Genomic DNA, 12,728 nt, shown 5'->3' with positions numbered 1-12,728 from the left:
CTGCAGGGCTAAAGGACAGGAAGAAAACCAAAAGAAGTTCAAACATCCGTAGACAGCGAACTGTCAAACTGAAAACATCAAATTTAAGCATCACGGAAGTGTTTTCGGATCAGTGTTTTGGAGTCCCAGGGTTGCTGCCTGAACATCCTGGGAGGCGACTGATGTACGGATGCCACAACAGTTTTACACAATGTCTGGGACGCACATTTGTCGGTACGCTGTCAGCTGTGTTACTGTTCAATGAAAGTCACCGAACAAAAGCAACAGCTCATGGATAATTCCATAACTTTATCCTAAACCGAAAAGCGTCTAGTACCATATCGCCCGGCTGAAAAGTGGATGTGAAGTTACTCTGGTATAAGCATCAGAAAAACATGCCATGGAGACACACCTTCCAAGCTGATTCCGTGAATCACATCCACTGGATCGATGGCATTGCCAAGCGATTTGCTCATTTTCTTCCCATGAGCATCGCGCACCATTGCATGCAAGTAGACCGTGTCGAAAGGGAGTTTTCCGAGTAAACGCAATCCGACCATGACCATTCGGGCGACCCAAAAGAATAGGATATCGTGTCCTGTTTCCAATAAATTGCCCGGATAATAGGCGCGCAAGTCGGGCGTATCATCAGGCCAACCGAAAACGGAGAAAGGAAAGAGTTGTGAGGAGAACCATGTATCCAGTACATCTGTGTCCTGAGTGAGACGAATCACATCCGGATGGCAATTGAATTGTTGACACAAGTGCTTAACGCTCGGGGCTGTGCAGCGGTAAGAAAAAGCCAAAGTGGTTAGGGATCTGAACGGGCAGTGATCAACACCAACCAGTCCGGTGAAGTACAGTGAAACGCTTACCTGACTGCATTCCAGAGCTTGTTACAGAAAAAGCGATATCCCTGTACACGTAGGATGTCCAGATTGATGTTTCGTCCTTGTTTGGTGTAAGCACAGAGAGCAAAGCGCAACGCGTCCGTCCCACATTCAGGAATACCTTTTGGGAAGTCTTTGGCCTGAGCCTCACATGCACGCTTCAGTTCTCGAGGATCTAAATTGCCAGTTTCAAGTTGCTTCTGCAGGGCTAAAGGACAGGAAGAAAACCGAAAGAAGTTCAAACATCCATGGACAGCGAGCTGTCAAATTCAAAGCATAAAATTCAAGCATCACGGAAGTGCATTCGGATCAGTGTTTTGTAGTTCCAGAGTTGCTGTCCGAACATCCTGAGAGGCGATTGATGTAAGGATGCCACATCAGCCTGTTTTACTTTGGGACGCACATTTGTCGGTACGCTGTCAGCTGTGTTACTGTTCAATGAAAGTCACCGAACAAAAGCAACAGCTCATGGATAATTCCATAACTTTATCCTAAACCGAAAAGCGTCTAGTACCATATCGCCCGGCTGAAAAGTGGATGTGAAGTTACTCTGGTATAAGCATCAGAAAAACATGCCATGGAGACACACCTTCCAAGCTGATTCCGTGAATCACATCCACTGGATCGATGGCATTGCCAAGCGATTTGCTCATTTTCTTCCCATGAGCATCGCGCACCATTGCATGCAAGTAGACCGTGTCGAAAGGGAGTTTTCCGAGTAAACGCAATCCGACCATGACCATTCGGGCGACCCAAAAGAATAGGATATCGTGTCCTGTTTCCAATAAATTGCCCGGATAATAGGCGCGCAAGTCGGGCGTATCATCAGGCCAACCGAAAACGGAGAAAGGAAAGAGTTGTGAGGAGAACCATGTATCCAGTACATCTGTGTCCTGAGTGAGACGAATCACATCCGGATGGCAATTGAATTGTTGACACGCGTGTTCCAAGGCTTCTTGTTCCGTGCGACCAACAACCCACGAACTGTTCAGTGTACCCTACACATTGGAACACAAATAAATGAGTACTTTTAATTTGAGGAGATTAAACACAGGGGCGCCGGTGATTGACAATGAAACTCACGTCCAACATATCGTAGGCACCTGTCTCTGCGTTGAAAATGGACACATGATAAGCCGGAATACGGTGCCCCCACCATAACTGCCGAGAAATACACCAGTCATGACAATCTGTTAACCAGCTGTTCCAAGTACGAACGTGCATCTCGGGCACGATGCGTAGACGACCCTCGGCTACCTGGAAGGGACAGAGACAGAGAAATGGTCAACGATGAAAACCACACGGAATTGTCAAACACAGTATCGGTACTAGTAGCAGGTCGACTCTGTCCGAACAAAAGCGCGTGAGCTGGAAGAAAGCGGTCTGAGTTTTCAGAAATACTATGGTCGGACATGGAACCAACCGGACAAATAAATCTATGGACGACCTGGCGTGTCACGACCATGTTACACCGGTTCCTCCACCCAGTCGCGCAAGATTGTTTAGGTTCATTACGGAATCTAGATGGAATCTGAGCAAGGTAATGTCAGAATATTCCAAGTCGTTAACAGTCTTGTCCTGAAGTAAGCTCCAAGATAGTGTGCATGTATACGGTAGTGGTTTCTGCCGCAATCAGTTTGAGTGTACCAGTTGTTGCACAGCCGTTGGGAGCGCGGAAGAATATCCAACCAAGATTCTCAGGCATCTATGTGGATCGGACTGAAATAGTGCGGCGGAAATGTAGGGCACCAGAAACAGAATAGACTAACGTAGATGTTCAACGTATATGGCGGGGTTCCGGGAACTGTCGGTGATTGTAAGTGTATCGTTTGATATGACAAAGTATGCCAACGCCCTCGGTCTCTGTGAGGGTCCTTTTGTTTGTTTTGGATTCCGTAAGGCTACTGATATTCGGCACAGGTCATGCCGCAGTACCTAACTCAAATGAGTAACGAGATCAGTCGCGGCAACATGGTGCGAGCTAAGGATAAATTCGACTCATTCTATATAGATCAGTTTCACGGTCCTATATATATTCAAGGCGTTGGAGGAGAAAAATTCGGTCAAACTGTAGTCTTTCAGTAAATAGAAAACCTAATGCATAGGATGTCGACTGCTAATGTGGCCTAATTCAACATCAACTCGGGTACCATTCACACGGGGATCTTTTTAGAGAAATTCCTCCTCTGACTAGCTCACACAGGCGCTCAGCCACGACTGCTGAGTCGTCCCACCGAAGGTAGTTCAACCCCAGGACGGGCCAAGTACCTCCACTCTCCATGGTGGTCATGACGGATGTTGACTCACAGTTCAAAGATTTTCTACACCTAAGTCGAATTTTCTCAAAGTCTTTACTTGTCACAAGAAAGCTGGAAACTTTGTGAGCATATTTTCAAAGAGAAACGCACGGGCCAGACTGATTGGAATGTGTAGTATTGAAAGGAAGAACTGGAATTCTCATTGGAAACTGCCATGCCACCCGAAGGTTGCACGAGGGGTGGGATACTGCAAGGTTTCCCAAGCCTAGACAGGGAAGTCGAGAGTCAGAGGTCGGGCCTGAATCACGGACCTTCCGGTCAGTAAATTCGCGCTCTAACCAGTTGGGCCATCTCACCCCCTCTCATTGGGAGACAAACAATACATACATACCTCCTTCATAGCCTCGTTAGCCATTTCCTGACATCGCATATACCATTGGGGTTTGAGAAGCGGTTCAATGACGTCCTTGCTCCTCGAACACATCGGAACGACCATGGGATTATCCTTTTCACCGTGATATAGACCCAATTCTTTCAAAGCTTTGCGGACTGCTTCACGTGCATCGAATCGTTTGAGGCCTTAACGATAAAATATGGGAAAATTGGTGACTGTTTAGGTGGTTGTGGGAGGGTGTTTCAAGGTCAGACGAACGATTAGTTGGATAACTTCAATATGGGATGTCTAAGTCGCCCACATTTTGCTCAACGACACATGTGATAGGAAAAAGGCACGCGCACACACACATTACTGATGCGAATCTAGTGAGCCATTAGTACCTGCAAATTTTGGGCCTGCAGCAGCAGTCATTTTTCCATCTTCATCAATGACAGTGATGGCAGGTAAGTTGTGGCGCATCCCAGCCTCCCAGTCGTTATGATCATGTGCCGGGGTCAACTTCACTGCACCAGTACCGAACTGACGATCGACAAATGTGTCACCGACGATTGGTAACAGACGATCCGGCACCAAAGGATGTTGAATAGTACGCCCGATGAGGTGCTGGTAACGTTCATCTTCTGGGTGGACGGCCACTCCCGTATCACCAAGCATTGTTTCCAACCGCGTTGTGGCCACTGTCAACCGAATACCGTCTGCAGGATCTCCGGGCTCTGTGAAAAAGTTACGGAGGATGGATGGTCATCGAGCCTCGTCCGAAAAAAAGCATAAAAGCGAGATTACCGTCACCGTATTTTCACCTGGTACAAGCGGATAGTCAAATGAAACAATGACTCCAAACGCCACCGGTTTATCGTAGCCCGGGACTGGGAGCAGAGTACGACCGGTCAATTCCCGTTTGTCTACCTCAATGTCGGAGATAGCCGAACGCAGACTGCAGGACCAATTGACCAGACGTAAGCTTCGATAGATCAGGCCCTGTTCGTGTAGACGACAAAACGCCTCGGTAACTGCACGACACATGGACGGGTCCATGGTGAAACGAGCACGCTCCCAGTCGCAAGAACTGCCCAACGCGCGCAGCTGTTGGTAGATACGGTCACCTTTTCTAGAATTGGAAACAACAAAAAACGGTGGGAACAATGGACTCATGATAACTAGGAACTGAGTTGACTAGTTGTGAGAACACTCAGTTTCGGAGAAACTATTAATCCGTGGCAAGATTATGAAGTCTTGCCAAACGAGTTAAGATTTGAACTGAGCACGAAATATCTTACAAGCTACTCAAATTGTTGTCGGTCCGATGTGGATGGCAGCGGTCTTTTCCTGGAGGTCTAACAAAACCATGGAACACCATTCCTTGGGAACTCCTAAAGATCAATTTCTAATTGCGCGGTGGAAATCAGTCGATATTCCTATGACTGTGAAACCGACATGCCCACTTTGGTTAAGCAAACCAACATGGGCTTCGTTCTGACTACCAGATTGAAGGACAGAATTCAGATCCGATACACTGACAGACTTCATAAGAGGTTTGACGTAAGCAACTTGCTCTGAAAAACACTACCCCCCAGAACATCATTATGTTTCTGATTAAAAATTGGGCAGGCCCGTTGAATGAGTGAACGTAACACGTGGCCAACAAACGAACTACCTTCAACGCATCATGAGTGTCATAGAAGCTTCAAAAAAAGAAACCCACTCTTCCTTCCATTTCCAAACCTCTTCAACGAACGCATCACGTCCAAGGTCATGCCTGGTAAGGTTTCTTTCACGCCACAACTTTTTCTCAACAACAACCTGTAAACGAAATGAGGGAGGTTGATCAAATCAATAGATGGCAGACAGACTTGCTCTTGGTACCCCATGAGTTGAAATCACACGATGTGACGAGTCTGGATATCGAAGATAGTAAGCCAGTGAAAATTGTTTGTTTTTGGTGACGGAGAATCAATGTTGACACTGAAGGGTGACGCCATAGGATGCTAGTGTTCATAAACCTAGGGATTGTGCGGAGTCAGTTACTTTCGTTGAAAAAAGTCGCTGAAATCACGAGTCTTCCACTGGGTCCATGCGTGTGAACTAACGACATGAAGCCTTCTGTAGAATCGTCCAACGCAACGTGAGCCACACTATGGTTTGGCATCCCTGAATGGGGCTCTGGCAGGTTCACATCGGAACCAAACCTACCCGTAACACCAAGGAATTCATTCGTACATGGCTTATGGTGTGTCTCATCGCGGTATCAAGCAAGCAGTACATCACACGCCCACTATTCGGTTGATGTCCTCAGTTCACTCTTACTGAGGCTTGAACAAGTCCATGGGTGAGGAGTGGTAAATGAAACAGGCCTAAGCATTGTTTTAGCGATGTTTGCTGTGCAAAAGTGTTCATAACTAGAGTGACTCATCAGAGTGTACTTCAGAAAAGCATGGAGCGCACTGTCACCGACATGACTAAAAAAGTAAACTAAGCCTACACGTTCTAGCGACACGCGATCGATCGCCCCGCATCCAAATTACGAGTTCCGATACGGAAGGAGCGCTCGGTGGACTGCTTCCCCCCAAACTAACCACATTGTTTTAATAATCTAAGTCTTGAATCCAAAGGCCTGACGCTTATGACATCTTTGTCGAAGGTCGTGAACGGTTCGGAATAACACTCAAACTCTACCTCAGAGATTAAGTCAAGCGATCACTTCTGACGATTGAACCATGTTTCTTACAGTAGGAAATTTCGTAGTTACAAAGGTATAGAGTACGTCACCGGCAGGAACTTAACAGCGATCGTCATGGTAACTGACTAGAAAAACATGAGACAAGATTCTCGAGCGAGTAACTCAATCTTTTGGGGCCTAGAGTAAGCTGGGCGTCAGTCAGGTCGTGTCCACTTGTACAGAGTTAAATAGGCTTTACAGTCATTATTACGCAGAAGCTTAAGTCAATAAGGCCCGTTCTGTCCTTATGGACCAGCGACCTCTTGGAGCTTTAACCGGCCAACCCAATGATACGAATTAGAAATTGACTTCATCTACAGTGAACATGATTGACACAAGTGTCTAGCAAATCTCTGAGTCATCAGTTTACCAGTAATTAGCCGGGTAGAGGCCAAAGCATCAGTCACACAAACAAGTCTCCCTCTCTTCACCCACAGCTCAAAAAATGAGTGTACTGAAACAGACACATGGGTTTGCATTGGGCTCACCTTTCACCCTCACATAACTCAACCGATGCCGCGTGAAACTACTCGGATTTCGCCAACTTTAAGGATTCCCGGAGGTCAAGTTTGAAGCTGGTCATGCAAGACGAAGCCAAACAACTACAGTACAAGGGAACTCGTCTGACATTCGAATTCGTAAACGAACACTGTTGATTATCCTCGGAAAGGATTAAACAGTTATGAAGAGCATCTCAGACTCCCAGCATCGACTCACTCAATTATACACGAATAAAACTTATCATCCGTAACTGATGAAAATAGCCCCTCCGTCAGGCGGGTACTGCACACAAACACCGAGGCCTCCCTTACCTGTGTGGCTATTCCAGCATGATCACAGCCCGGAAGCCATAGGGTCCGATCCCCATTCATTCGGTGCCACCGAGTTAATGCGTCCTCAATGCTGTTGGTCAGTGCGTGTCCCAAGTGCAGGTTGCCCGTGACGTTCGGGGGTGGAATGACCATGACAAATTGGTTACGCGGCTCCGCAGAATCAGACTGAAAGACGGTGGGAAATTGAAAGTGACAAACTGGTCAACCAATGCCTAAGCAGTCCACGCACTAATCTCATACACGCATGTCCCTGCTGAGAAGACTGGAATTGTTTGACTCAGGTTTGACGACCACATTCTTTGTAGGTGCAAGTTCAAATTACACTATAAAAACAAATGCGAGTCCTTGAAATAGGCCAGCAGCCACCTTTGATGTGAGTATGGGACTTCATCTAAGGCTGCGTAGCACCAAAAATTTCCATGCAAAAAGAAAAACAAAGGGAGCTAGACATAAGTCATGTAAGGGTGCTGTCAAAGAAAGGAAGAAAGCCTCAAAGTTCAAGCGGTCTTCCATAAAATGTCTGGGATACAATCATGAGGAATACCAACGGCAAACAGTGCGGATAAAAAGACTTACCACCGGGGTGGAACTCACAATGAAGAGTGGATATATTTATCAAAATCTTGTCATAAAACGGGGTCAGGGAAGAATGGATGAAGCTATCGGCGTGGTCTAGTTGGGAAGGGTGGAATATACGAACGGGGAAGTTATTAAGTCCCTAGGAGAGAGGCAGGACAAATCCAGGGGATCCCCATTCCTAGCAAGCACTTGAATGACGTGTGAGCCGAATCAGACTCGCGCTTGACATGGTAGGATACATAGGGAGAGTCTGCAAAGGCATTTTGGGTCAAGCATCCTAGAGGGTTGACCATGAAACTCAATATCCTGAAGACCAGCTAATACAAACTGCCCTCTTAAGCGGAGAATTGGCATTGGGCCAGAAGGTATGGACAGCAAACTGCGTTACCTGATATTCTGGTTTAAAGAATCCGCATTTCTCCCACCAATCATACCAGTGTGCTTCCACATATGTAGGTGAATAGGATTCTGGCATCGTTTGGCCCACGTCTGGAATAAATGTCGGGTAGGATCAACGGTGGGTAAATTGACAAACCTTTCATTCCATTTTCCATCACAGAAGGAATTACCATATCTGTATCCTTCTTCTTCTTCGGCTCCTTTCCTTTTTTCTCCTGGAGAAGCGTTAGGCTCATAACAGACGGAGTCATACTTTTACGTTATCAGTTGCCTTTGCCTTCTTCTGCTTAGCTTCAAACTTTTCAAGCTTTTTGCTACGTTTAGCATCTTTCTTCAATTGTGCTTTAGACTTTGCATCTCCACCATCACCCATTGGATCCTCAATATCTGGCATATCTGCAGATTTCTAGTCGAACGGCTGAAAGCATGGTGGGATTAATTAGACGACATGCCAAGTTAGTGCCCACTTGAATATGGAACCAAAACACTATTAAAAACGACCGTAGGAGAGGTCCTGAGAACCGAAAAGTAAAAGCTAAACATATAGACGTAATACACTGATCATAAACGCGGGATTCAGTTGGATTCCAGGTAAGTCTCTCGTCAAAACCAGACTGGTATGCAAACGAGCGCAATTCGCTAAAAGGTGAGTACTTTTCCTTCCGGTATAAAAACCAGATCATCAACACCAATAGCACATCAGTGTTCAACACTGATACCTCGCCGCCACGCAGCCATAATTTACTTGAATGTTATATTGTGAAGAAAAGAGTAAAAATGGATAGAGAAGAGCTGGTCTGATGAAGTGCTCACGTTTCTAAATAGCCATTCAGATACTCTCGATAGAAAGTGAAAACAAAGACACAGGCATTGACTAGTGTCTCTAAATATGCGTGCCTCATCCTGGAAAGCGAGTCACACCAACGGCACCTGGACTCTTCGTAAGCGACCCCATTTCCCTCAGCCAGATCAAAAGTTGACCACTCCTCTGCTCACGCTACTCCAAATAGGGCACAGAAAGCAGCATTTTTCAGTGAACGAAGATTCATCACGCGCAGTACAACCCACTGTATCTCTGTGTGGTAGACACATTTACCCACTTGCTAATTGTCTCGTTGAGGATTCGAGGGTACCACCCTACATGAGATATGGTTCTGAAACAACGGTTGTCAAAGACCTGAAGACGTTTCATTTCTACTGCTAACGGAAGGTACGTGTCACAGCCATACAATAAAATAGCCAGTACTGTAGCCTGACAAACAAGTCCCTTGAGATTCAGGGATATGTCGCTTTGCTACCATGGGTGTCTCACCAACACACGCAAGCCCAGCCTTAGAAGTTGGTGCAATAACCTCATTTGTCGCACTATAATCCGAACTAATACACCTTCCAATACCAGAAACACGCTTCACTTCGAGTGCCTCCCTTGAATTGCAAGTGACGTGTTCAGTGACCACATGTCCAGGAGCATGACCTTGCAATTTGTGGATACGAAGCGCGTAACTTTGGTCAATTCATTCAAAAATACCTGTGCCTTCTCTTCAAATACGAGAACAATGTCGCCTGCGTTTTCCAGATAGACAAGGTTTTCGTCAGCAGACGTTTGAACACCAGGATTATGAAGCCATTTCAGCGTTCGTCTCATTAGCTTGTCGATCAAGAGAGTTAGTGGATATCGAAGAATACTTGAGGAGGCACATCGGCAAATGAAATGCGATCAAACAGAGGACATCGGATTGGCGCTAGCCCAACAGGGTACGGCATCGAACCGGCGAAGAATTATTCAACCCGCCATTCCGAAGACGTCGCCCATGGGCCAGCAAACTATATCTTCCATGCATAAAGCATGTTTGATCAAGTCCGTGTGTACATGAGTCTGTCTGGCTTGGTGAAAGCAATACAGATGTTCTATACTTCACTAGTAGACAAATGAGTGTTTTTCACCACAGCCTCTGGGAATTCCTTCATTCGACCATGGATAGTTTCGAAAAGCTTAGCCCTAAACGTTGCATGTTTTTATTGTTCAAAGATGGACCACGGAATCATTCAGTACGATCGAAATAATCAACATCTATCAGGAATTAGATGATATCCCACTCCGGAGCATCAGGAGGCAGGCACCCACATTCCACTTGCCGTGATGTCGGGCTACACCAGCCTCTTAAGGCTAAGAGAGTCGAATTAGTGAAGCGTTGCCGCCGAACAGGGAAAAATATTCTTCATTTGTCGGATCAGGCCATTCAGTCAAACCACAGGCAAGATCATGCGACCAACCTCCGCATTCTCATTCACAGGCCCGAAAACACCGAAAGACTCTCAAGAAGCTGCATACAAGCCCACGTAGGCACCCTGATCGGTCCACTCTGATCTGCTTGGACGGCAATTACGTAACCACTGTTCCATATCTAAATCAAAACCCAGCAAAATAAAACACAGTCCATCCTTCGGGTAGTTAGTTTCCTATTCAACGATTCGCAATAGCTATGACGTGGAATATCCACTTTACCCTCGACTGAACTCAATATCGTCAACGACAGCAGCGTCCGCGAAGGGTACTTCAGTAGGACTACGTAAACCTAGCGAACAAACTATTATGGTGAGAATAAGGGGCAGTAAGGAGCTAGTGCGAGTATACCACGAACACCAGGTACTCGCAGTTCTAACACTCAACCACACAACCTGCATATGGACATTGGTTAGTCGGAAAATCATCCAGTGTCTCCAGCCAAGCATAAGGACACTCACGTTGGTTGGTTCGGACGCCCTCTTGAAAGCGAGAGAGAATACTGATTGGTCCCATCCCTCTCAAACACTCTTGAACCCAAATACGTACAAACAAGCTAGTCAAGGCAGGGCACGAAGACTCCCCTCCATTCTTGAATAACACTGGGGAAATCATATCTGGCACAGCATACCGATGGCGTTTCAGTGCAGTCATATTAATATCAGAAACTATAGTGACGGTGGGTTGAATGAAGAATATAAGGTGGCTAAATAAATTGTTGTTGAAAATGTTCCGCCCACAGACCCAGAGAGTCGTATTTGTTATATGGCATCATCATCATCAATGTCAGATGTAATAACCGCGTACTTGACGTACAGTGGTTGTAGCTGCCTCAGATTCGGGGAAGTGGGGTAAAGAAATAAAGAAAAGCGTTCAGCTGTAGCACCCTTCCGGTGCCTAGCTGCCATGCCACCCGAAAAAAGCACGAGGGCTGGGATACTGCCAGGTTGCCCAAGCCTAGACAGGGGAAGTCGAGTGGCGGAGGTCGGATGCGAACCACGGACCTTCCGGTCAGTAAATTCGCGCCTTGGGCCATCTCGCCCCATTGGAATCGGGAGCTGGTAAATTGGTGCGTAAATTCGTGACTGTTAGTCAAACACTGAAATTCTTTTGACGTCCTCGGCGCGCAGCGGCCAGGTCTCTGGTCCATATAGTAGTAGTAGTAATCCATATAGTAGCATCACAGCATTATAAACTCTACCCTTGACAGAGGAGCTGGTGTCAAGCCTACGCCACAGGTGACGCAGGTTCCCAAAAGCTGCACTGGCCTTATATGACACGTCTCCAATTTTATCTTTGATTGGCTAAATACGGACAATCTTTTAGACGCTCTCTTGCGCAACAACCAGGAGAACTTCTGTGCATTCCCAATCACACTGCTCTCCTGTAATTCCTGAACTTACCGGCTCCATCAAACCTTCCTGTCTGCACACAGACTAAGCTGCAACTGCCGTCTAATTCATCGCCTAACTAGACTGCAATCCTATCCCTGAGGGATAGAGCGCTTCGGATTAAAGAGTGATAGTAACCAGCAGTTTTTGTGTGTGTTCGTAGAGTTTCTGCACCCGTGCACAGACGTAGGTATCTCGTCATAACTACGTTACTTGACTCTGACTATCGTACTGTGCGTTCATGTGTGTCTATCAGTTTTACGTCTGGAACACGACGGCCGCTTCAGGCCCACTGAGTTCATCACCCGCAAATCTTTTCTGTAGCCCAAAAATATCAAGTTAGCTGATAAAATTCCCGAACTCAGGCGGCACAAAAGTACTCATGATTTTAGAAGATTTAGAAGACAACCGGCAGGTGAGAGAAACCATGCTCACGTCTACTTTGAACCGTCCGACCGATGATGCATGCACACCCCAAAGAACGGACCTCGTTACCACCAGCGGCTCTAAGAGATGCCGGAGAAACTACACCAGCCATAAACGACTATGGTGGCGCACGCATATACCTCGAACAGCGAATAATGAAGAGCCTACGATTCTACAGGGAGTGCTGGTGGATAGCGAAAGCTCGAAGGATGGAGAAAGCTTTTCCAACTTCATTCTGGTTAATTCAAACAACTGATCCGAGGGCGGATGTTCGTGAAACCATCTCCGGAAAGGGTGGAACTACAAGTTAGTCTGACAAGCACCATCATGAATGGACTGAACATCTTGGAGAACAGTAAGGTCCCATCAGCCGAATCTTTGAAGTGGCCATATGAGTCCTAGTGGAATGTCCACACCAGCCCCCCGTCGGCAGTAGACATCCAGCTTGCAATTGAATTGCTTCAGCGCAACGAAGCGCCTAGTGAATGCAACCTACATTTAGCACCCTTCAACAGAGGCCGCAAGTTCCTCGAAATTCCAAAATATCTGCAGTGAAGTCAAAATACCAACAGAATG

At 46.5% G+C, this 12,728-nt stretch overlaps 1 protein-coding gene across 1 annotated transcript in view; it reads right to left on the bottom strand.

Annotated features, from left to right (window-relative positions):
* The window catches only part of T265_13748 (hypothetical protein), a gene marked incomplete at both ends in the record, with an annotated part of 41,661 nt that overhangs the window by 26,076 nt on the left and 2,857 nt on the right, over window positions 1–12,728 (bottom strand). The window contains 12 exons of the mRNA XM_009170319.1: window positions 392–798; window positions 855–1,077; window positions 1,459–1,867; window positions 1,953–2,126; window positions 3,519–3,706; window positions 3,905–4,237; window positions 4,325–4,632; window positions 5,227–5,324; window positions 7,053–7,238; window positions 8,041–8,141; window positions 8,188–8,266; window positions 8,305–8,447. Coding sequence (XP_009168583.1) covers window positions 392–798; window positions 855–1,077; window positions 1,459–1,867; window positions 1,953–2,126; window positions 3,519–3,706; window positions 3,905–4,237; window positions 4,325–4,632; window positions 5,227–5,324; window positions 7,053–7,238; window positions 8,041–8,141; window positions 8,188–8,266; window positions 8,305–8,447 — 2,649 coding nt within the window. The remainder of the gene's footprint in view (window positions 1–391; window positions 799–854; window positions 1,078–1,458; window positions 1,868–1,952; window positions 2,127–3,518; window positions 3,707–3,904; window positions 4,238–4,324; window positions 4,633–5,226; window positions 5,325–7,052; window positions 7,239–8,040; window positions 8,142–8,187; window positions 8,267–8,304; window positions 8,448–12,728) is intronic.

This window comes from Opisthorchis viverrini, assembly GCF_000715545.1.
Source record: "Opisthorchis viverrini unplaced genomic scaffold opera_v5_98, whole genome shotgun sequence".
In the NCBI taxonomy this organism is placed as follows: Eukaryota; Metazoa; Platyhelminthes; class Trematoda; order Opisthorchiida; family Opisthorchiidae; genus Opisthorchis; species Opisthorchis viverrini.
Note: the sequence above shows the minus strand (reverse complement) of the source record. Positions and strands in the feature narration are given on the sequence as shown.